At 49.4% G+C, this 24,253-nt stretch overlaps 1 protein-coding gene across 14 annotated transcripts in view; it reads left to right on the top strand.

Annotated features, from left to right (window-relative positions):
- The window catches only part of dst (dystonin), a 91,943-nt gene that overhangs the window by 49,515 nt on the left and 18,175 nt on the right, over positions 1-24,253 (top strand). For 10 of the 14 annotated variants that reach the window (XM_076018732.1, XM_076018731.1, XM_076018733.1 and 7 more), the window contains 31 exons: positions 1,505-1,657; positions 1,768-2,001; positions 2,117-2,389; positions 2,824-3,372; positions 4,249-4,425; positions 5,169-5,292; positions 5,709-5,917; positions 6,000-6,317; positions 6,418-6,584; positions 6,815-6,971; positions 7,240-7,366; positions 7,535-7,585; positions 8,096-8,331; positions 8,515-8,644; positions 8,906-9,105; positions 9,201-9,696; positions 9,858-11,326; positions 17,968-18,129; positions 18,246-18,416; positions 18,730-18,896; positions 19,485-19,644; positions 19,884-20,210; positions 20,382-20,466; positions 20,992-21,233; positions 21,356-21,562; positions 21,646-21,765; positions 21,885-21,992; positions 22,087-22,305; positions 22,386-22,589; positions 22,825-23,056; positions 24,003-24,229. In XM_076018732.1, the coding sequence (XP_075874847.1) occupies positions 1,505-1,657; positions 1,768-2,001; positions 2,117-2,389; positions 2,824-3,372; positions 4,249-4,425; positions 5,169-5,292; positions 5,709-5,917; positions 6,000-6,317; positions 6,418-6,584; positions 6,815-6,971; positions 7,240-7,366; positions 7,535-7,585; positions 8,096-8,331; positions 8,515-8,644; positions 8,906-9,105; positions 9,201-9,696; positions 9,858-11,326; positions 17,968-18,129; positions 18,246-18,416; positions 18,730-18,896; positions 19,485-19,644; positions 19,884-20,210; positions 20,382-20,466; positions 20,992-21,233; positions 21,356-21,562; positions 21,646-21,765; positions 21,885-21,992; positions 22,087-22,305; positions 22,386-22,589; positions 22,825-23,056; positions 24,003-24,229 (7,701 nt within the window). Of the gene's footprint in view, positions 1-38; positions 183-297; positions 514-591; positions 736-829; positions 1,067-1,504; positions 1,658-1,767; positions 2,002-2,116; positions 2,390-2,823; positions 3,373-4,248; positions 4,426-5,168; positions 5,293-5,708; positions 5,918-5,999; positions 6,318-6,417; positions 6,585-6,814; positions 6,972-7,239; positions 7,367-7,534; positions 7,586-8,095; positions 8,332-8,514; positions 8,645-8,905; positions 9,106-9,200; positions 9,697-9,857; positions 11,327-17,967; positions 18,130-18,245; positions 18,417-18,729; positions 18,897-19,484; positions 19,645-19,883; positions 20,211-20,381; positions 20,467-20,991; positions 21,234-21,355; positions 21,563-21,645; positions 21,766-21,884; positions 21,993-22,086; positions 22,306-22,385; positions 22,590-22,824; positions 23,057-24,002; positions 24,230-24,253 lie in introns of all 14 variants that reach the window. The other 4 variants (XM_076018739.1, XM_076018738.1, XM_076018740.1 and 1 more) reach the window with 2 other exon arrangements.

The raw sequence follows: 24,253 nt of genomic DNA, 5'->3' as shown, positions 1-24,253 counted from the left end.
AGTGTATTTATAAAGCTCTGTGTTTCCTCTTTCATCAGTTCACCGTGCAGGATTATTTGGAGTGTGTTGGGAGGCTGCAGGACCATGGCGACATTTTAGACGATCTGAGAAAAGACCTTCTGAACCAGGTGCCCATAGGGGACAGCATGGAGGAGTTGCAGATCCAAAAAGAGGAGTGTCAGGTCAGAAATGGGCTTCTGAGACTCGCTGTGACTCACTGGGCAACCAGCGTTGCAGATGCTTGCTGAACAGTATCGTCTGAACTTGTGTTGCTCTGTTCATCCCCTGTTGACCCAGGTGTTGGAGTCTCAGCTCTCCAGACTGGCCATCGCTCTCAATGCTGACATGGAGAAATCAAAACAGCTGTTCAACTCTAAAAGCGAAGGCATCCCAGAGCAAGTCCACCAGGATTTGGCCGCCACGTATTTGGAATTAGAGCCCAGTTTCGCCGCTGTTACCCAAATGTGCACAGAGAGGAGCCGCTCCCTTGTTCAAGCTATAGAATCCGGACGGGTCAGTGCCTACCGCCAATATCATTAAAGACTGATGCTGCGGCTCTTTCAGCTCTTAATGTTTTCTATTTGATTTTAGATCAATCTGGAGTCAACATACCAAAAACATCTCAGTGATCTGAAGGCGCTGGCGAGTCTGATCCCCAGCAGCTGTGAAATGAGCGACCTGGACTTGAGCACATGCGACGTGGACGCGCTGAAAAATCTGATAAAGCAGAATGAGGTGAGTGTAAAGCACAAAAATAATAGTTTTTAGAGAACAATTACAGAAACATTTTAAACTATTTCCCACATTCTTATTTTGTATTTCATTCAAGGAAACGGAAAACATCCTGCAAAAAGATGTCAGGCCAAAGTTGGAGGATGTCACGTTTGACATCCAGTGCTTTATCTCCGAGCACGCGCAGTTTCTGAGCCCCACTCAGAGCAGCTACCTCCTCAAGTTCCTCAACAGCTCTCAGCGAGCATTGAGGGACCGGACGGAGGGCCTCGCCGCCCAAAGGAGCGCCCTCTATGGGCTGCTGGACACCAGACAGAGGGAAAACCAGGAGAAGGTCCACGAAAAAGTCCACAAAACGACAAGATTCTGCTGATGGGCTACATTAACTGCATGTCCATGTGCTTGAGCTCTCCTTCACACTAATGTTTTGTTGTCTTCCAGGCCTTTAAAGAAACCAGTCGACATTTAACAGTGGACAGTTTGCATCCTCTCTCTTGTCTTGGAGCTGTTGCACAACCTTTAGCACCAGATATAATGTCCCCTTGTCTTTATGACCCCCAAACAAAGCATGTTTACAGCATACCGAGTTACTAGATAAAGGGAAACAAGACAGACTTTGCATGATGTCGTCATGTGTATTCAGCGTTATATTATTAAGTTGGCTGCTTTGAGTCTAGGATCTGTCTTTCAACTAACATTATTAAGTGTAACTGTAAGATTTGTCTTGAAAATTGACATTTACCCTTCTATTTATGTGTATTTTCTCTAACAGTCTTTGCTGGGAAAGCAGCAGGAGTTTGTGGAAAAGCTGGAGGAAGTGTGTGATAACCTCACCTCAACTGAGAATCATCTGATTGGTCATCAGCAGCAGGTGGATAATGCGGAAAGTGTCACAGATCTGCAGCAGTACCAGGAGGAGCACCAGGTTTGAGATCATCTGCTCAGAGCAAAACTTTTTGTTTTGTTATTACTATTGGTTGAAATCAAGCAGCTTCATTTCCTCGTCTCATTGACTTTTGCCCGTCTGATCCCAAGGCTCTGCAGAAAGACGTCTTGGCCAACGCCAATGCCTTACATGAGGTCATCGCAAGTACTAAAAAGTTTCTGGAGGAGAACCGGAGCAAGCTGTCTCCAGATCAGATTGCCGTGCTGGAGGACAGGCTGGAGACGGCGCAGAGCAAAGGGAAGCTGATTGACCAGCGGGTGGAAGAGTCCAGGAAGGATCTGGAGAAAGTTGTTACGACGACCATTAAGAAGGAAAGTGAGAAGGTAAGATGGAGAGGGGATGAGAAGTGAGGTAATTTGTTCCAGCACAACTGTCAACAAATGTGCTGTCTTCATCACTGCTTTTATTTTTGACGTGTAATCTGTTGTGTCTTTCCAGGCTGCAGCTGTTGAACGGCTCGAAGAGAGCAAGAACAAAATCGAAGGTCTCCTGGACTGGATATCAAACATCGGAAACGAAAACACGATTGGTCCGGATCCAGCTGACCGCCTGAGCCAAGAGAACGGAAACCTTCCGGAGGAAACGTCGGCCAGGGGACTGATAAGTGAGGACGACGATGCCAATGGAAACTCTATGCAGAGCACCGACGGAGGTCTTGGCAGCGAGAACGACACTTCCCTTGACCTGGATAAGCAGTACGACAGGGTCAAGGTAAAGTGAAGAGACGCTCCAGTCTGCACTGTACAAATACATGGAAACAGAAAAGACTTTTAACAAGCTGGTAATTTTATATGGAAAGATGTAGCACAATGTCAGTCATTGAAGACCAAAGTGCTAAAGAAATGTAAAATGTTACAAACATTTCCATTAATAATTGAAATCTTTTGCCAGAAGTTGTCATTTAATTTAGATTTTTTTTAAAGACAGATCAGAATCTATTTATTAATCAGAAATAGCACATAAAAGATACTTTCAAAGATTTTTTTTAATTTTGTTTGTGATGTTGATATACAATAGCTTTTTTAGGCCAATGCATGCACCCGTCCAAAAAAAGTTTAAGACCACAGCTCAGAGAAAACAAATTAGTGTTAAAATTATTTTTTAAAGCTAATATGCTGTGTCTATGGGTGTTGTGTCCCCAACAGGCCCGTCACCAGGAGATCCTCTCCCAGCAGCAGGACTTGATCATGGCTACCCAGTCGGCTCAGGCCCTGCTGGACAAACAGGCCAACGTTCTGTCCCTGGAGGAGAAGGAGAAGCTGCAGAAGAACATCCAGGAGCTGAAGGGACGGTACGACGCCTCGCTGACGCAGGCCGAGCAGCAGATGAAGCAGGTGCAGTGTGTCCAGGAGGAGCTCAAGAAGTTCCAGGACGATTGTGAAGAGTTTGAGGCCTGGTTGGAGCAGGCCAAGGGCCAGAGAGAGGAGCTCGGAGCCCCAGTAGACTCCCTCAACATCCTCACCGACAAGCTCCAGCGTCAGAAAAGCTTCTCGGAGGACGTGATCTCCCACAAAGGGGACCTTCGTTTCATCACCATCTCGGGTCAGAAGGTGCTGGACGTGGCCAAAGCCTGTGGCGTGGCAGACGCTGCTGCCAAGAACGCTCAGCTGCACGTGGATACTACAGGGACCTGTGCTGCTGTCAAGGAAAAATTGGATTCAGCAGCAAACAGATACAAAGTGCTGCACTCACAGGTATGTATGTGTCAGAGCAATTTGTTTATGAAGTGTTTTTAATACACAGACAAAGTGGAGCGGGTTCGGTCCAGGCACAGGAGAAAATATATATTTTTATATAATATTTTTAAAACAATCAATCAATTAATAATGATTTATAATAATTAATTAATAACAATGAAAAATGGTGACTGTACAGCTTAATGTACTGAAACCAAGGCCGAAATATATTGTTACTTAAAGTAGGAAAAAAAAAGAGTGGCAGAAAATCCAAATGATTCCATAGAGCTGCAAGCTGGTGATCTCCACACCTTCTGCAATACCATCTTTTGCCACTAGATGGATGCATTGTAAAGCTTTCAAGGTTATTACTCAAATTCGGTTCTTCATTGTCACCCCAGTATGAGGAGCAGCTTTGCACAATCAGTGATCAAAATCAGCATTTTAAAAAACAAACAAAACAACAAACGCTTCAGCTTCCTGCTATAACTGAAGCTTTGTTCCACGTTTGAAAGGGAAGGAAAGAATGTGTTGGCTCAGTCGACTGGACAAAAAATCTGCTTGTGGGTTTTGTCATTAATCCTTGGCAGGTAAAAGTGTGGTATCAGTACCCTTTGTGACATCACAAAAGGCAGATTTCCAAAGCCTTTGAATGTAAAGCACTTACTTTACAAAAGAAGTAAAGAATGGATTTTTCTTTTTTATGAGGACTTCACTGACAGGCCAGAGATAAATATCAGGATGACAAAACACCGTCATAGGAACCTTTGCAAAAAAAACTAAATTATTAATATGGTTCCTTGCTAACATCTCATAATTGTATATCTCACACCTGTGCAACTTCCTGAAAATGAAGCATGTCTGATTTGTAATTTTCGTTTTCCTTTGTTTCAGTGCAACCAGCTCGGCAACAACCTCAAAGACGTGGTGGACAAATACAAGAAGTACGACGAGTGCAGCGCCAGCCTGCTGAAGTGGCTCCACAGCTCCGAGGACGAGGCGAGGAAGCAGCAGTCGGAGGCCATTGCGGCTGACCCGCAGACGCTGCAGACGCAGCTGGAGGACACCAAGGCAAGCTAGGCTGCTGCTAGCATCCACCTTAGCCATCTTAGCGCAAGCCTCACAAAACCCCAAACTCACATATTTCTCCGAGGCCCTTATTCATCAACGCGAGTGTTTTCATCATATTGACATTGACAAATGACCCACGGAGCAGAGGTAAAAATAGCTTGTTCTTTTTCGAGACGCAACACGTGGTGACACAGCGGCGTGACCATATACAGTGTTTCCCCCTCAGACTTTGGTAAGATTGCAGCTATTTTTAGCTCCCGCCGTAAATCTAACGTGAATAATTTCACCCTGGGCACTCGCAGCTGTAGCTCTGCCGAGGGAGGATAGGAACGTTTTTTTGGCCGCGCTGAACTCCCAACATTTCTCCGCGAGGAGGTAGTGACTTGCACCGCTGATATGTCCAGATAAGAGGCGCCTGTGGGCCGAAGCGAGCGAGCGAGCGGGGCTCTGCTGCGGGCTTTGATTACACACGGCTGCAGAGAGCCCTAATCCCCTTTCATAAAGTTATCGGCTGAAGCAAACATGTTGCTATATCAGAGGGATGACTCAGTGTTTCCACAGGCCGGATCCAGACATTTGCTCGCATCGTCGTCATCATCATCCATCAACCCTCTGTTTGCGTTATCCATCCTGCACACGGCACTGTACAGCTAGATAGAGGCTGAAGCATCGTTGATGTCGATGATGATGATGATGATAATAGCCCCCAGTATCTGACTGAGTGATTACTCGTTGATTCACAGGGCCTGTTAGGACAGATGACGGGACGTCAGACGGGTATCGATGCGCTGCGCAAAACAGCCGAGTCCCTGATAGCGTGTGAAGGAGATCTGCTGAGCAACGGCGATGAGATCCAGGAGTCAGTGGGTGAGTCGTCAATCAGTCAATCAAGTTGATCATGACACAGACTAGAGTTACAAAAAAAAACACCTGTTATCTGTCACTGTGAGAGCCTGTTTTCACAATTGACTTTAATAAATCTGACCACACTGCAACTATTTTTTTTTTACAAGTAGGATCAGAAGGCATTCTCCGCCCTTTCTTTTCTAATATCAACAGTATCCTTAGTTTTTAAAATAGGACATTTGGAGTCTCCTCTTGTAAGTGGTTTCTTGGCTTGTGACTAAAGCTGTCTATATTTTTATAGCTCATAAATACCAAACAAACCCCAGGCGGCTTAAAAATGTTGGTCTCACTCTCGAGCAGCGTCGGTCACGCCCGTCGAGGTCGGGTCGCTGGCTTTGTTTCCCGATCTCACTGTGTCTCTTCCGTTTCCATGACAGATGACATCGTGGAGCGCTACGACAACCTGTCCAAGTCCGTGAGCGACCGCAATGAGAAGCTGCAGATCACCCTGACCCGCTCCATGAGCGTGCAGGATGGTCTGGATGAAATGATGGGATGGATGGCGGGTGTCGAGGCCAGCGTGAAGGAGAAAGGCCAGATCCCCCTGGACTCCGTGTCCATCGGGGGTCTCCTCAGCAAGGAAGCGGTGCGTCCCCCACCCCCTTATCCGTCACCCGTCGTCAGAGGTGGAAATTAGTCGCTGAAAGTCTTTCTGTGCTGTCTCAAAGGCATTGGAGCAGGACATAGCGAGCCGCCAGAGCAGCATCTCGGCCATGAGGGCCAAGGTGGAGAAGTTCGCCGAGACGGCCGATCCGTCGGCGGCCGCGCTGCTGCAGTCCACCATGGGCGCTCTCTCCCAGCGCTTCTCCGACGCCTGTGAGAAGCACAAGCAGAAGGTTTCCCACCTGGAGCGGTTGAAGGAGAAGGTGGAGCGGTTCGAGGAGGTGTCGGATAAAGTCCAGCAGTTCGTCGCCAGGCGTTCGCAGGACCTCCATGAGACGGACGGTCCGGGGAAGACGTTCGACGAGCTGTCACAGCTGATGCAGGTGAGATCGGCGCGCGTCCGCGGCCTCAGCCGCGTTTCCAATATGAGTGGAAACCATTTCGTACCGCAGCGAATGGCTTAATTCTATAATTGCGCTGCAGAACACGAAAGCTGAGATGGCCGAACACGCCGCCGACTTGGAGACTCTTCAGGCTCTGACCAAGGAACTGTCTGAAATGAGCCCTGACGCGAACAGAGCTCAGATCCAGAGCAAGATGGAAAACCTCTCAAACAGCTTCAACACCTTCCAGAACAACGTCAAGGAAAAGTGAGTGGGGACGGGCGAGGGGGAAGATAACGGAAGCATATTGCTGCCATGCTGGAAAAAAAAGGGCAATTATATTGTAATTATGTGATACTGAAACCTTTTTTCTTTCTTTAGTATGACAGCAATATGCTTCTGTATAAATAAGCTGGCACTCCAGAGTATTCTCTCTTTATCTAAATCTTGCTGGAAAATCCTGGATGTGAACTACGTCTGACTGTCCCACTCCACAGGGAAGAGGAGGTGTCTTCTTGTCAGGACCAGATGGGAGAGTTCAGACGTGCCGCCGGTGCCCTCACCAAGTGGCTAGAGCAGACTGGCGAGAAAGTGCCGGCCGTTCAGCCGAACAGTAGCGTGAAGAGTCTGGAAAGAGACCTGCAGATTGTCTCTGTGAGTCGGAACGTTGATTAAAAATCCTCCGCAGCGCTCAAAGTGCCGGGGCGGAAAGATTGCTGCCTCTTGTGCTACGTCTGTGTTTTCCAGAGGATGTAACATGTAACAGGGTTTAACTTGTCTGAGTTCTTCCCTCCTTGAACTACGCATGAACCCAGTCTGCCTTCTCTGCCAACAGCAGCGACAACTGAAAAATAAAAGGACTAGATTCTAGTGTGAAAATCATTCACTTTCGTTGTTCGTTCGTCACTCTGTGTATCCTCAGGGATTAGTGGAAGAATGGACGTCAAAGGGGCCCGACGTCCAAGAGCTGAACGGCAAAGGATCCGAGCTGTGCAGCCTCATCACCTTCCTCACGTCCCCTGCCAAGACCAAGACTAAACAAAAGTCAGGTAACGATGAACGCGTCCGCCGCCCGTCGGGACTTGAAGCATGGCGTTGGGAGGCTCTCCTCTGCACTCTGTAACCACTAACACGTAGAGATGAACTCTCCCAGACACGGACGACCTTGCCTGTCATTTATTTACACAAGCTTTTTTTGTCTCATGTCTTTGCATCAGCTCTTACTAATGGTGGTGGTCCGGCGACTCACATCTACCTAACCAATAAAGGTAATATGAAAACTCTGGATTCAGGTTCTGCTGCGGGACTTTGTGGAGTGTTTGCTGTGTGCAGGGACCCTTTTAACGTCTCAATGAACTGTTGTGATGCAAGTAACAGCTTTTTTAAAAGGTCTTTGGGTTTAAAAGCCAACAATTCTTCTGATGCTGTTCTTTTTTCTCTATTCTTTTAAACTCAAATTTCCAAATCTGATCTTTCCCTCGCTGAGAATGTCACGTCTGTACTTAAAGAAAAAGATTTGCCATTATCTGTTCAAATTATTGGCTGTTGCAACTGTTGTTGTTTCATTTGATGATGTCATGTGATTCCTTCCTGTAAACCACATGGATCACTCCCACCCTTGCCAAGAGTTCTAATTTTAGTGGAGCCAAACATTTCTCACTCCTTCTCTGAGCATATTGTTTTATGAGGCCGCTGAATGTGAATGTGTCGACGGATGCTATAATAATGTCGTGGGCACGTGATGAAGGGAACTCACACAAGTGACTTGCTGTCCTCAGAGTTGATGGTAATCCAGCAGAACATGTCACATGTCAACGACGGATACGAGAGCCTTGGGGAGACGCTGAGGAGCAGAGAATCGGAGTTGAGGAGCTCTGGCGACGAGTTCAGAGCTGCCAAAAATGAGACGGATGATATGATGGCCTGGCTGAGGGAGATGAAAAAGACGGCGGCCACCTGGAACAAGGCTGCCTCAGAGAAAGACTCTGTGAAAACACAATTGGAGGCGCAGAAGGTACAAAAGTTCCTCCTGACGCTCATCAAAGAAACTCTTTCAAGCATAATCATCTGCTGATTCTGCTCTGAACGAAATGTTCATATGACACTTTCATCTTCACACCACAGGGTCCAAAATAATAAATGAGGAATAAATGAGTGTATAAATAATAAGTGTGTAATTTTTTTTTAATCCGTCAAGGCGTTTGAGGAAGGCATGAAAGAGAAACGTGAGCAGCTCCAGAGCCTCAGAGAGAAACTCATCAACCTGATCAAGACTCATCCCAACTCCCCTGAGGCAGCAAAATGGAAGCAGATGCTTGCAGAAATAGGTAGATGACTTCACCGGATCTGTCTTGTCCCATTTCTTTGATGAGAGTTCTCTCCATCATCACCATCACACCCCTGTGGAAAAAAGCACCTGCTTTTACACTGCTGTTATCTACCCACTGTTCGGCCTCGCCAGCAAAATTAACACATTTGTCGTGCCAGGTCCGGCTCAGTGGGGGGTTTGTGAGTGAAAACGGTAGGAGGGTGGTTCAGAAACGTGCTGACTAATGCGGCCTGGTGCGATTGTTCTTTCCCTCCGTCAGACGCTGCCTGGGCCGACATCAGCGGCTCAGTGGAAGAGAGGAAGCAGCACCTGGAGGAGTCCAACAAGAATCTGGACATCTTCAAAACGACTGAGCTGCAGCTGGGCCAGTGGCTTTCAGAAAAGGAGCTGATGATGAGTGTGCTCGGACCACTCTCCATAGACCCCAACATGCTGAAGATGCAGAAGCAGCAAGTTCAGGTGAGACGAGACGTGACAAGATGGGAGCCGCCTACTGACTGGAGCTTTTTTCAGATCTTCCAAATCTTCATCCCCATTTTGTTTTCGATCTCCAGATCCTCCAGAACGAATTCAAGAGCCGTAAAAGCCAGTATGAACAACTCGAGGACGCCGCCTCCGCCATCCTCAGCTCAGGCAACCAAGACTCCACGAGTGGGAAGCTGGTGAGGGAGCAGCTCTCGGCCGTTACCCAGAAATGGCAGGGCCTCACGGGGCAGCTGGACCAGCGCGACGGCCTCATTGACCAGGCGGTGGTGAAGACCGGCCAGTTCCAGGGTTTGTTGAGGAGCCTGAGTCAGACGGTCGGCCAGCTGGAGTGCCAGCTCGGCGACCACCAGGGCCACAGCGCCCAGCCCGACGCCGTCAGGAAGCAGCTGGAGGAGGTGCACGGCATCTCGGGCCAGCTGAGAGAGGAGAGGAAGAAGCTCAAGGAGGCTGAGGTCATCAACGGCGAGCTCGCGGCCATGGTGACCGAGGATTACCTCAAGGCGGACCTAGCCAGGCAGCTGGAGAGCGTCAACAAGCCCTTCAAACAGCTGGAAGAGAAAGCAGGTTCGACTTTTAACTCGATCCAATTGAGTAACGTCGCAAAGCTTCGGCAGGAAATGCCATTTGTGTTAACTCAGGCGGGCGTTTTTGTTCTGTACATCTGGATGAAAGAGCTTGTTTGCAGTTTGTTTGACACACTAATCGCCGCGTTTTATGTGTTGCAGCCAAACGGATCGAGCAGCTCAACTCCACCTTTGCCAGCTCGCAGCAGTTCCATCAGACCTCCAAAGACTTCCAGTCGTGGCTGAGTGAGAAGGTCCAGGACCAGTTCAAGCCCCAGTCCATATCTGCCAATGCCGACACGCTGCAGCAGACCTTGGAGGAGCACGGCAAGCTCCAGAAGGCTTTTGGGGAGCAGGAGGAGGCTTACGGCAAGATCATGGCCGAAGGGGAGACGCTCCTGCAGAACACGGACGGCGCCGAGAAGGTGGCGCTCCAGGGGCAGCTGACCTCGCTGACCTCCAACTGGGAGGAAGTGAAGCGGAGCTCCGCTGAACAGGCCGACAAGATCAAGGCCGCCCTGCAGAGATCTGTCAAGTATCGGGAACACGCTGAGAAGCTCAACTCTTGGATACAAGAGTGCGAGGCGGGCGAGGGCAGAGTGAGGCTCGCCGTTGACCCGGTCGCGGTGGAGGCCTCCATTTCTCAGGTGAAAGCTCTGCAGAAGGACGTGGACAAGCACCGCGGCCTGGTGGAGCAGCTCAGCGCGGCGGCGGACGGCCTCCTGGAGGTGGCCAACGCCGACACCGAGGCCGTCAGGGAGGAGAAAGTGGGCATCGTCGAAAGGGTGGACGGCGTGGCGGAAGCCCTGCAGAGCAAAAGGGAGCATCTGGAGAAGATCTCGCACTCAGTCAAGGAGTTTAACGATGCCTACAGAGAGGCCAAAGGTCAGCTGGAAGGGGCCAGGAAGCAGGCGGACGCCTACGAGTCGCAGGGGGTGCAGGGCCACAGCGGCAAGAACCTGAGCAACATGAAGGCCCAGCAGAAGAGCCTGGAGGCCGTGCACAGCCAGGTGGAGCACCTGAAGAGCCTGGCCAAGGACCTGGTGGTGGAGGCGCCCGACGCCGACGGCGCAACCGACCTCCTGCTGCAGGCCGATGACTTGGAGAAGGAGCACGGCGCGCTGAACGGGAGGCTGGAGGACGCGTGCGCGGCACTGGAGGGGAAGCTGCAGGGCATCGGCCAGTTCCAGAACGCCATCCGCGAGATGTTCGGCCGCTTCACCGAGCTGGACGACGAGCTGGACAGCATGGCCCCCGCGGGTCTCACCGTGGCCGCGCTCAGGCAGCAGCGGGCCGACGTGGAGGGCCTCACGACGAGGCTGCAGGAGCTGGCGGCCGACGCGGCAGACGCCGGCGAGCGTTGCCGGAAGATGGCGGAGACGGAGGCGTCGCCCGACCTGCTGGGCCTGAAGAGGGACGCCGACGCCCTAAGCAAGCAGTGCGGGAAGCTGCTGGACCGGGCCAGAGGCAGGGAGGCGCAGGTGCAGGCCACCCTGTCCAGGCTGGAGGACGTGTGCGAGAAGATGGGCCACGTGGGCGAGCGGCTTGGCCGAGCCGTGACCAGGGAGGCGTCCCAGGAGGCCGTCGGCATGGAGACCGACCTCATCAACCAGCAGCTGGAGGCCTTTAAGGTACGTTCTGCTGTATTTTGACTTTTTTTTTTTTGTTTTACTTGCCAGTGTTCATCTTTCCTCGTGGGTGTCGAGGAGCAGTGTGGTAGGAATGGGAAAAAACAGTCAAGCTGGATTGTACAGTGATGCAAGTGGAAATCAGAGGAAGCTGTTTATCAGCACCTATGGCCCTCTTGAGATCAGATGGTTGGAGACTGTGAACTTTTTCAGGTTTCCCTCTTTTGGACATTTCCCCCCTCTGTGTGCAGTATTTATCAATGACAAAACTAAATAGCAATGTCATTTTCTAAATAGTATGTAATTTCTTCTTTAATTTTATGTATGTATATATATGTTTATATACATCCATCCATCCATCCATCCATTTTCCATACCCGCTTAGTCCCGAGCTCAGGGTCACGGGGATATACATACATATACTGTATATATACATGTATATGTATACAGCAATTCTTGGTACTTTGAAAAGATTTAGATTTTTTTCATCACAGTATATTTGAAACGCAGAGGCTTTGCTGTTCCACACACTGCGTCTGCCCACAAAGACACAAGCAGCCCTTTCTCTCGGCCCCGGCTCAATCCTCTGGGGATGGCTTCCTCATTAAGGGCATCTGCGTCGAACAAAAGAGCTGCGGCCCATATGTGTTGATGGTGCTGGAGGGAGGGGCTGGGCCGTCACGGCCAGGTGGTCACCAGCAGGGCGTCACTGGGTTCAGTGACTCCAATCATGGGGGGGGCGGCCCTGCATCCTGATCTGTAACTGATATTGTTGGTCTTTTACATCTGATGATTTAACCTTAAAGCAGCCTGGTGTTAATTGGACTGTTTGCTGGGGAAAGGGTTTGTAGCGAATATGATTCTACTATTTAATGCTAATGCTAAAAAGACATTTTGTCTTGCGCTATTTTATTTAAATTAGCTTTTCAGTTTTCATTTGCATCATATAAAAACTGGGGGGGGAAATGCTCAGCTTAGTAATTGTGCCAATGGTCTGTATTCAGATCATGTGACTTTTTTGTGTGTGTGTGTGTGTGTGTGTGTGTGTGTGTGTGTGTGTGTGTGTGTGTGTGTGTGTGTGCGCGCGCGCGTGCGTGCGCAAGCACATTTGAGAAGAGCCATTAGCAAGATTTGCAGATGGATGCATAGCACTTTTAAAAGCCTGTGAATTCCTGCGGAGTTCTCCAGAAGATTAACCTAGATTTGCAAATTTATAAAACACTTCATTTATGGCATTAGAAAAGCATCACAATGGACCGGTGTAAACAGATGCGTACAGGCGAGTGACACAGATCCCCTTGGAGATGTGGGTCAAGGGGATTTTTGATTCATTTGAGGGGGTGCTGCACTAGAACCCCCGACCCCTCCCCCACCATCAGAGTTAGAAGGATGAAGGTACCGGGGTGAAGACGGGTTGTGTGTTTGCAGCCGTGTTGGCTAGTGATCTATTACTAAGTAACCCGCTACTGTAATTAAACTGCTTTTTAAATAACGGAGTAATATAACAGGATTACTGTGGCAAAACTAATAATTATATCATAATTACGTTATCAACTAACAAGTCCGTCACTGATGTTTAATGTCTGAAAAAATGTCTGAAATTTAGAAAAACAACCGAAAACAACAATGTTGCAGATTATTTTAACTATGGCCTGTGCAAAAGGCACCAGTGCTGTACATGAGTTTGTTCTGTGAAATGTGCAGTTTGTGTTCAGAAGGCAAACATTCATTCATGTTGAGAGGGCAGAGGCAATATTTGCAATGGCAAAATTTTGCACTTTAGTAAAATTCATTCCAAAGCACTGAGCAACTGTAACTTTATCTTTTTTTTTTCTTTTTTTTTTAACTAAAGTAATTAGTAATAAGTAATTGATTACTTATGAAACAAAGTAGTTAAAGAAGTAATTCTATTTACTAATTACTTTTCTCCGGAGTAATCAGTAGTTGGATTACTTTTATGGAGTAATCCCAACAACACAGGTGTGGAGGAGGTCCACTTGGGTTTAGCGGTCGGCTCACTATCAGAGAAGTGAATGACTCACATCTCTGATTTTTTTTTCCCCTTCTCGGTCCCACCAGCGGTCTGAGCCAGCAGCTGGTACAATAACAGCCTCAGCGCTCACCTGCACCGCATCCGCATGAGAATTGTTGCTTCTCGATCGACGGCGCCGCGTTCTGTACAACCTTGGCTCTCGTTTGCGGGACGTGAGCAGGCTGTTGGCAGCCGGCGGGGGCAGAAATAAACAGAGAAAGACGGCACTTGGCCTTGACTCTGTTACCATTTTAGGTCAGGCTTTCGAACGCAGCGCCCTCTGACTTCATGTGTTTACGGCCCCGCTATTCACGAGGGCTCTTGCGGGAGTGCGACTGCTGAGTGTCCGTCTCCTCCGTGCACCTTTGACGGTGGCAGCTCTCAGTGACTCAGCCCTGATGACGGGCCAATGGGGGGGGGTCTTGGCGTGGGAGTCCCGCCGCTCAGACGTTACATCAGCGCTGCGTGAAAAATGAGGGAGGAATTTCTTACCCGCTGAATCACGCCTTGGTGGGAAAAAAAACCCAAAAAAACGTGTTTGGTTGAGGCTGCAGAGGAAAACAAGTGTGACACGGACCTCACGGTGCTGCTTACTCACCGCCACGCACCGGTGATGCACTCCTCTCAGAGGGAAACATGAAACTGCTACGGGGCCAAGTTTCTATGCAGGAAGATTAAGCGTGGAGTATTATGTTGGCTCTCCTATTCATCCAAGGTTTCTAGTCTTTGTGTCCAACGCAGACCTACGTCTCAAGTGTTCCAGCATTCCTCAGGAGGAGCCAGACAATGACACCGAAATCCCGCAGCCAAAAGTTTCTGTGTTTTGCCTCCTAATTGAATCACTGTGGGTGTTGCCTTGTTTAGGTTTTCAGTTTGATTATCTGGAAAGCGGAGAAATGTTTTAATTTTGCTCATATTTTCCACCCGTGTTAACTGTGTAAAAATGCTTTTACATTTTCAGAAAACGGCTGAAATACATGATTTAAAAAAATGTATTGTAGCAAGAACACTTGCAGAAAGTCCCAGTGTTAAAGGGACAGAGGAGACAAAAGATCCTGCGGGAATATTTTTCATTTGAGAGCTTAAAAGCGTCAACTTCCATAGGAGGGGAGGCGGGGGTGGTGGTCCCACTAGATCCCACTAGATCCCAACTGCTTATTTATCTCTGCCAGCCTCCTGTTCCCCCCCCCCCCCCTCATGCGTGCAGGACGGGACAAAGAGGTCGGGAATGTTCAGCTCCTCGCTGAGGTTGCGCGACTCAGACAATGTGTGGGGGGGAAAAAAATAAGTTCTTTCATTACCTCTCATCCCTCCTTCCTTGCCCTTCCTCTTACTCACACGGACATAGAAAAAAAAAAAAAAAAAGTGCCTCCATGCACTTGGCAGAGCCGTGGGTGTTAAATTACCTGGGACCTGTGCCTCCCTCGGCATTCCACAGTAATTAGGAATATCTGCAGGGTCCACAGCAACCGTTCACACAAAGGTAGGAAACAAACAAAAAAAAAAAACAAGGACAAAGGGATGAAAAAGTAAAACCGTGTTTCTATTTCAAGAGCGCGATGTCACCCAAGTTGGATTTGCTGATGCTGAGGTTTTTTTTTCTTTTCTTTTCTTTTCTTTTCATAAAGCAAAAGTAGTAAAGCGGGTGTGTATTTCACTTCCACTCCCTGTTCCCTCATTCTTTAAAGTGGGGAAAAAAGTGTCCGATTGTGTCAGAACGCAGAGGATGGCTTAGAAGTGAAGTCATATGGGCCGTGCTGACATAAGGGGGAATTAGAAAGTGGTAGAGAGAGAGAGAGAGAGAGGGAGGGAGAGCGAGAGAGAGAGAGAGAGAGAGAAAAAAAAAAAAACAGGTCATGTGTCCACCAATCAACATGTGCCGGAGTGGCTCAGAGCACAAATGGAGTTGTGGCAGATGTTGTCTGAATAATGAGCGGGGGCGGGGCTTGAAAGGCTCTGCCAGTAGGGTGTCTGTCATTGCGAGGCAGCAATGAGAGAGAAAGGACAGGCTCTTTTTTTGTTTATCCAGGAGTACCAGCCCTTCGGAGACACCGGCGGCAGTTTTTTGTTTTTTTTCTCTCTCTCAGTGCGCAAGGCTGCCGGGATTTTTGTCCGTGGATGGATATGTTGCCCTGAAGGATTTCCTTGATCCCGCGTGGATGTTTTCCGGGAGGTTTTTCATGGAAAAGAAGGAGGCATTTTGTGCTGGAGTGAAGGAGATTAAAGTTTTTGGCAATACGCGGGCGAGAGCTCGGAGGGGATATTTTTAGCGCGATGGAGTGTTTTCATTGACTGGAAGTTTGTTCTGGTTGTAGTGGGAAGCCGCGTCTCAGTCTCTGCACTTTTGGGAATATTTCTTTGGAAAAGGATGATTTCAACTTTGTAGACATTTTTATTATTTAAAAATCTTTTCTCAAGCTTGAGACACAAAATTGTAACTAGGCATTTTATATTGAAAGACAGTTTACTCTTACATGTAGGTTTTCCATCGACGGGAGCTTGCACAGGGATTATTCTGCACTTTATTTCCGCTTGCTTGTTTTTTTTTTAGATGACTCGCTTTGCACTTAACCCGCAGACGCCTCAAAGGATTCCCCCTCCTTGTCTAAATCCGTCCCTTTGTCACGAGGAGTTGTGACAGCCGCCTTAGCATGGGCAAGCCGCTGAGCAAACCCGACTGCCTCAGACAAAACCCTTCCTGCTTGGGGAAGGCTGGGGAGGAGGAGGACCTGAACATTGACGACTGCTACGTGCCCCAGAGGTCCATCTATGACACCGTCCGCCTCAACGAGCAGATCGACTCCAGCTCCAAGGGCAGCCTGTCTTCCCGCCACCTGGCGGGCACCCTGCCTTACGCCCACCGCACGCTGGACCTCAGCGGCCTGTGCGGTAACGGCGCCCTGTCCGCCTCCAGCTCCTTCGAGCTCCGCGCCCGCAGCAAGCCCGCCGCCACGCTGGACGAGCGGGCGGCGGCGTTCGACGGGCTCCGCCGACTCAACGGCCACGCCGTCAGGGTCAGCGACACGGCGCTGCCCCGGTCCCGCCTCCAGGGCGGCGACAGGAAGGAGCAGCCGCACCACCGGCGTTCCTGGCGAACCTTCGCGCCGGCGACGGGGATGTTCGGCTCGGGCAGCGTGGAGCGGGCCGGCCTGGTGGACGGCCGCAGGGGGCTGAGCGTCACCAGCTCGCTGACCTCGGAGGACGACTCCGGCCTGTACAGCCCCACCGCGGACAGGGAGCGGCACGCCCAGAGAGCGAGCAGGCGGGCGGGCCGCGGCACCAGGAGCCTGTCGTCCTCCGAGGCCATGCACATGTCCGGGGAGCTGAGGACGGGCAGGTCGCTCAGCTCCGGCCAGGAGGACTTCCCCTTCTCCCCGGTGAGGGACGAGCGCTCCTTCTGCCGCAGCAGCAGTCTGGTCAGGGAGCCCCAGCGCACGCAGTCGGGTTCTCTGGATCTGAAGGCCATGGACGGCGCGAGGAACGGGGAGTACAAACACTCCATGGGGAGGCTCTCCGCGAGGTCCACTCAGAACGACTGGCGTTCCCGGACGTTGACGGACTACGACGAGCTGTCCACGGCCGAGCTGCAGGAGGACGCGTCGCGCCCTGGCAGCTGCGAGTTGGTCAGCGTGGTGGTGACGCAGCCGGAGACCTACGGGAAGTGTGTGACTCTGCCCGCGCCGACGCAGCAGCCGTACGCGGCGTGGCGAGGGGGGGCGCCGGAGTTCAGCATGGAGGAGCTGGAGGAGTTCCTGCGCTCGGTGGAGGCCTGCCTGCCGGAGAGCTTTGAGGCCTTCCAGCAGGCAGACCGTCGCGAGATAGAAGCCTTGCTGAATGCCATCACTGTCGGTCCCGAAACGGGTTATAACTCCCCGCAGGTGCCCTGAAATAATATTCTATACCTTTGCCCCTCGGTTCATCACATATCTGATGATGTGAAGAGTGAAACGAGTCGATGATTAGAAGTCTGTGTGTGATTGTGGGCAGTTTTGTTTGATTGTCTTGGGCGACTTTGACCGACTTGGTTGACAGTCGTGCATATCTATTAGGCTTTTGGGATTTTGTGGAAACTTGATTTTTGGCTGCTGACGCTCAAAAGTCTCCATGATCTATGCGTTGATATTGTCGTCCTAATTGTTCTAAGTTCTTCTCAGTAGACACTGAGATTGCTGCTGGTTTCCACTTGCAAGTGAAGTGACAGGGATTTTTTTAACTGCTTTTTCTTCCACTACTACTTTTATAGTGGCTAAACACCAACACGCACATCTTGACGGAAATACCCAATTAAAATGCGCATAGCCAGTGGATACTTAGGCTAACTTGCATTTTAACCTCCTTATGCCACTTCCTCTACGTCACTAATATGTTGTCCAGTGTTGCACACACACAGATTCCAGACTGCAGACACTGCATTGCATCTTGTAGACTTCTCACATAAGCACTCAAAATAATATCTAGTAAAGAAGTATGTTATTGGGAAGACGTATATCTCATATTACTTACAAAAACACATTTCCAACTTTAATTTGTTGTTTTATTTAATGTGTCGATAAGAAAATTGCATAGTTGTATGAATTTTGTTTGACTTATTTGCTCTGTTGTCTGTTTTCAGGCTTTCCAGAAAGAAGACATTGATCCGTTGCAGGTGCAGCTTCAAGACATCAACTCCCTCGGCCAGGGTCTGATCCAAACAGCAGCCAAAGGCGCCGACACCAAGAAGCTCGAGGACGACCTGGAGGAGGTCAACACAAAGTGGAACACCCTCAATAAGAAGGTTATTATTATTATTATTTTTGTTTTTAAAAAAACTCTCATCTTTCTTCTTCTGTGATTTCTTCTTTTGTGTGCAATCCTCCAATGAGTCACTGACGACGGCCGTGTGCATTGCAGATCGCAGAGCGCTCGGCCCAACTGCACGAAGCCCTGCTGCATTGTGGGAGGTTCCAGGACGCGCTGGAGTCGCTGCTCAGCTGGCTGACTGACACCGAGGAGCTGGTGGCCAATCAAAAACCACCGTCGGCAGAGTTTAAAGTGGTCAAGGCACAAATACAAGAGCAGAAAGTAAGTGTCGTTTTAGTACAAACACATGGCTGCAAGTGTAAAAACAGGGACGTAAAAAAAAACACACCAGCGGTTTTACACCAATTATTCCGCCTCATCACAAGAAAAACCCACATCTGTTTAGGACGCTGCCATTCATCTCGTGTAATTGACATCTATTGTTGAACTCGAGTGCGGTTCACAAAGCCCCGAGTTTTACGGACGCTTAATTTGTGCCTTTTAGATTTACTGTTTTTCATCTCCGAGCAACGCTCGTAGTGAGCGCGCGTCGAAGGCGCCCAATAACTTTTGCTCCTTTGTGTGGCTCTGACAGCTCTTGCAGAGACTGCTGGATGACCGGCGGCCGACGGTGGAGCTGATAAAAAAAGAGGGAGGGAAGGTCGCTGAACTGGCAGAGTCGGTGGATAAGGAGAAGGTGGCAAAAGAGATCCAATGCCTCGGGCAGAGGTGGGACGCCCTGCTGAAGAAGGCGGAAAACAGGTCCGTATAAACACCTGTAACCTGATATTTTGCCCATAATGTTTGAGTTACAAATATGATATGAGCCATAGAAAGTCAGAGCATGTTTAGTTCTTGTAAATTTGACCTCTGTACATCAGAAATGTGTCATAATCAAGGCTGTAAATCTCAAGTCCATGTCTTCTCTCCTGCAAGAAACAAGCGCCCAGCTAGCTTAGCTTAGCTCCCAAGGGCCCAGTATCCGTGCCAAACCAAACGACGTCACTCTAGCACTCTTGAACTGTGCAAAAAAACTACCCAGTCGGATGATTCTGCTTCCATTTTTATGTGTTCAGTCATCTCGGAGGCTTCTCTGTTTGGTTTCGAATAGCTTTATAAGCTATTAAAATAAACCTCCCGAAAATAAATCAGTCCACATTTCAATCCGTCTGCTTTCCATTCTATCGAGCAGCGGAGAAGTAGGACCCAGCCTTCACACTGCTGCTAACATTTTCCGATCAGACCTCGGTTTTCAGAAGCTCCTGCTCCGATTCAACTTTCCCTCCACGCTCCATCCAGGATTGCTCGTCCCTCCTAAATCCTGTGCCACTGTTTACATCAATGTGTCAGGCACAAGCAACTGGAGAGCATCCTGGTGGTCACTCAGCAGTTCCATGAAACCCTAGAGCCGCTGAGCGAGTGGCTCACGGCCACCGAGACGCACCTGGTCCACTCGGAACCCATCGGCACCGAGACGTCAAAGCTGGAAGAGCAGATCTCTCAGCACAAGGTAACAGCCATGTTTGTTTGTGGTTTTTTTCTTTCAGTTGGTTTTACTCCTGCACGTCCACCATTTAGCTTTTTAATTTACGTTCATCATTAATTTTCATTTTAAGTGTCCGTTATTCTTTTTCCATTGTTCTGTTCGTTTATGTTCTGTTTTCTTTACGTTTTTGTGTGTTTTCTGTTGGTGCCACTCGCACTTCCACACCCACCCCACCTCCTCCCCACCCCGCCGCCACGGTTCAGGCCTTAGAGGAGGAGATAATGAACCACAGCAAAGACCTGTTCCAGGCTGTCAGCCTGGGTCAGATGCTCAGGAGCGTGAGCTCGGTGGACGACAAGGAGTTCGTCCAGTCCAAGCTGGATGCCGTCCAGGCCGGTTACATCGAGCTGCAGGAGCGGTGCAGGAGGAAGGCCGAGATGTTGCAGCAAGCGCTGGCCAACGCCCAGCTGTTTGGCGAGGACGAGGTGGCCCTCATGAACTGGCTGAGCGAGGTGCACGCCAGGCTGAGCGAGGTGTCCGTGGAGGAGCACAAAATAGACGTTCTGGAAAAGCAGCTGACAGAGCAGCGGGTACACACACTCCTCCTCAGGCCGAGCACTTACGTTTCTCTTCATTTTTTCCCCCTTTAATTTGCCGCCATCACATTTCTGTTACTTTGAGTAATTTGTGTGTTGCCTGAAAGTGGAAAACCTGTCGCCACCTGCGCTGTGTGTCTCTGTAAGGCTCTGTTTTGCTCTTAGGCCCTGCAGGACGATATTGAGTTGAGGAAGAAGAATGTCGACCAAGCCATCGCTAACGGGATGGAGCTTCTGAAGCAAACGACAGGCATGTCTCACTTTTTATTTTATATATATATTTTTTTTTACAAAAAAAACCCTTTTGTACCTCTGATGGGCAACATGAGATTTCAAACTTTACTCAGCAAAAGTCTTTTCACATGGTTGGTATAGATGTTTGATTTAAACTAAAAAATTCTAAATAAAGCAAACTTAACTTACTTTCAGTACTCATCTGTGATCTGTAGTTCCTGGTGGGCCGTTTCATGTCTTTAATGACCGTAATAAGAACTATAAAAATGTTTAGAACCGTCTCCCTGTATTCCTGCCTTCCCGGCCGGGGCAGTGCCGGCACCTAGAAATGAACCTCCATAAGCTTGTTGTGTGTTCATAACCGGCTGCGCGCTATATAATTTGTCGTAATCTGTTATGACATGTGCAGACCAAAACATCGTTACATCTTCATTACTGGCAGAACTGCTGCTAGATGTCGCGGACATGATTACCAGTCCTGCGCGTTGAGCCGAGGCAGGCGGATCCCCCTCTGAATCTACTCATCTCCCTTCATTTGCAGGCGACGAGGTGATAGTTATCCAAGGCAAGTTGGACGGGATCAAAACAAAGTATGCTGAGATCAGCTCCATCAGCGACGGCGTCCTGAAGAAGCTGGAGCAGGTTTTGAGCCTCTCCAGGAAGCTCCAGCACACCCACGAGGAGCTGAGCGCCTGGCTGGAGGGCGCCGAGTCGGAGGTCCGGGCGTTCGCCGATCGGGAGCCGGTGGGCGAGCAGCTCCTGCGCGCACAAAGCAGACAGAGGGTAATTTCGTCCCCTTTTGAGAGACGTAAACACCAATAAGTTAAAGTGGCCCTGACGATCGACGAGCTGTTTCATCATCCCTAATTTCGGTGCTTTCTTTTGCGGCCTGTAATCTCGTCCAGGCCTTGTTGAAAGAGGCCAAGGAGCAGAAGCCCGCGGTGGACAAGCTGAACGAGTTGAGCGGCTCCCTCCTGGATCTGATCCCTTGGCACGCCCGCGAGGCTCTGGACAAGCTGGTGACGGAGGACGGCGAGCGTTACAAGGCCGTCTGCGACGGCGTCACGCAGCAGGTGGAGCGGATCGACGCCGACCTGCAGAGGTCGCAGAAGGTGAGCTCTGCCGTGCAGCGTCTGCGCCTTAACCTGAGTTTGCCAGTTTAAAAAAAAGCTAAACGGTTTCTGTCCGTTACCAGTTCGAAGAGGCTGCCGACTCCGAACTGGCTTGGCTGTGTGAAGCCGAGAGGAAACTGCTGTCGATGGGCGAGATCAGGCTGGAGCAGGAACAAACCACAGCCCAGCTCCAAGCACAGAAGGTTAGCCTGTCATATTGTGTATGTGTGTGTGTATACAGAGGCCACCATTTCAACAGAGTACAGTAAACACTGGGATCTCTTTTGAAAAAAATTCAAACTCACTCCACCGGTTTTCGCAGGTTTTCTCCATGGACATCATGAGGCACAAAGATGCTGTGGACGACATTGTGAAAACAGGGAAAGCTCTCATCAACAGCAAAAGTGCTGACGAGAAAGAAATCATTATGGTGATTTTTTTTTCTTCTTTTATCAATTTAGAATGCAGACTTAACAGGCTTTTAAGCATGAGTTAAAAAGTATTTTCTGGGGGGTGAATTTCAGGCCAGGACTCAGACGCTGCTGGACAGGTATGGCGTGGTCAGCCAGCTGAACTCGGAGCGCTGCCTGCAGCTGGAGCGCGCCCAGTCGCTGGCCGTTCAGTTCTGGGAGACCTACGAGGAGATGTGGCCGTGGCTCCAGGAGACGGTGGCCACCTTCGGCCAGCTGCCTCCGCCGGCCATCGAGTACGAGGCGCTCAGGCATCAGCAAGAGGAGCTCAGGGTGAGAATCAAAGCGGATGGATCTCTGACACCTGTGACGACGGCAGAACAAAAAAAACTAACGTGTCGCCTCCTCTGCAGCAAATGCGGGAGCTGATTGCCGAGCACAAGCCGCACATTGACAAGATGAACAAGACCGGACCCCAGTTGCTGGAGCTCAGCCCGGTGGAGGGGGAGCCGATCAGGGAGAAGTACACGGCGTCGGACCAGCGTTACGCCAAACTCAAGGCCGACGTCAAGCAGAGGGCAGCTACTCTGGATGAGGCCATCTCCAAGTCCACCCAGGTACAAAAAAAACACTCCTCTCCATTGTAGCGATATCATCTTATAAACACGCAAATCGTCTGTTTCATTGTCGACATTCCACCATTTATCTAAAACTAATCGGTGTAGTCAAAGCTTTCAAATGAAAAGATAAACGTCTCCCAGCTCTTTGCGTTCCCGCGCCTGATTCCTATTACGGAGGCGGATCCCTAAAACACATTTGAGCCGGGCTCACAATGTTCTCGCCGTCCAACAGTTCCACGATAAAATCGACCCCATGCTGGAGTCCTTGGAGCGAATCGCAGAGCGCCTGCGGCAGCCCCCATCCATCTCGGTGGAGGTGGAGAAGATCAAGGAGCAGCTGGCCGAGAACAAGTCGCTGTCGGTGGAGCTGGAGAAGCTGCAGCCCTCGTACGAGACCCTGAAGCAGCGGGGCGAGGAGATGATCGCTCGCTCCGAAGGGGCCGACAGGGACGTGTCTGCCAAAGGTACGCCGCGTGACGTCGAACCCGCCCCCTCTGTCTAATCGGATTGCAGATTCTCTCCCTGCGTTGTTTAATCAAATCCGGAGCGGAAGGGCTCGGCTAGTAATGGAGCCATGGCCTCTATTGCACGAGCGAGCCAAGCAAATTATTTGATAAAAAAAAATAAACGGGAGGTCATTTATTATGCACATTCGTCTTTACCAGTGTTGGAAAGATTACATTGCAAATGTAATTGGTTCCAATTACAAGTGACCCTACTGAATGCGTAATAGCAGTCTAGCTATTTACTTTACTTTATCAAAGTAATGTGAATCATTACATTTGATTAAATTTTGATTGCTTTTCTAAATGTTGGATAAACGTTCTTAACTGTTTAGACCTGACAGTGTTAAATGTCACAATAAAAAAAATAAAATTAAATAGCATAACAAGGTCAAACCCAAGTAACTCTTTTGACTGTGAGATCATCCTGAGATACAAAATCAGGGCAGCATCATCTACAATCTTCTAAATGAGCAAAATGTGTCCCATCTTTTTAACATTTGCCTGCTAAACCAACAATTTAACATTTAAGCAGCATTGAAAATGCAACCGTCTACATTTTTGCACATTTTTCAAATATAAGTCTATGCCTTGTGTGTGCTTTCACTTTTTGCTAATAACAATCTTGAAATAAAACTGTGGTCACTGCAGCTTAGCGTCAAGACAATGCCAGCTCAACATCTAACATGTACTGTGAAGTGACTGGTAGGACGCCGCAGTTCCGAACCTGACAGGAAAAATAATAATAAAATAGAATTATCAAGTATAAAACCCAACCTTTTATGTACAAATTGATAGACAATTAAAAGTAATAGTTGCGCTTTTTCACCCAGTAATGTAACTCATTGCAAATCTTCTCCTGCACTTTTTAAAAATTCCTCCCTGTTGCCGCTCTCTCTCCCTGAAGCTGTGCAAGACAAACTGGACCAGATGGTGTTCCTCTGGAGTGACATCCAGGCCTTACAGGAGGAGCGAGAGGCCAAGCTGCTGGACGTCATGGACCTGGCAGACAAGTTCTGGTGCGACCACTGCGCTCTCATCGCCACCATCAAAGACAGCCAGGACCTGCTGAGAGAGCTGGAGAAACCCGGGGTCGACCCGTCCGTCGTCAAGCAGCAGCAGGAGTTTGTGGAGGTGGGGCAGATTCAGAAGAGCCAA

This window comes from Nelusetta ayraudi, unplaced genomic scaffold (assembly GCF_046127955.1).
Source record: "Nelusetta ayraudi isolate G7.1 ecotype Tasmania unplaced genomic scaffold, CSIRO-AGI_Nayr_v1 ptg000008l, whole genome shotgun sequence".
In the NCBI taxonomy this organism is placed as follows: domain Eukaryota; kingdom Metazoa; phylum Chordata; class Actinopteri; order Tetraodontiformes; family Monacanthidae; genus Nelusetta; species Nelusetta ayraudi.
This window is presented reverse-complemented; position numbering and strand designations above follow the sequence as displayed.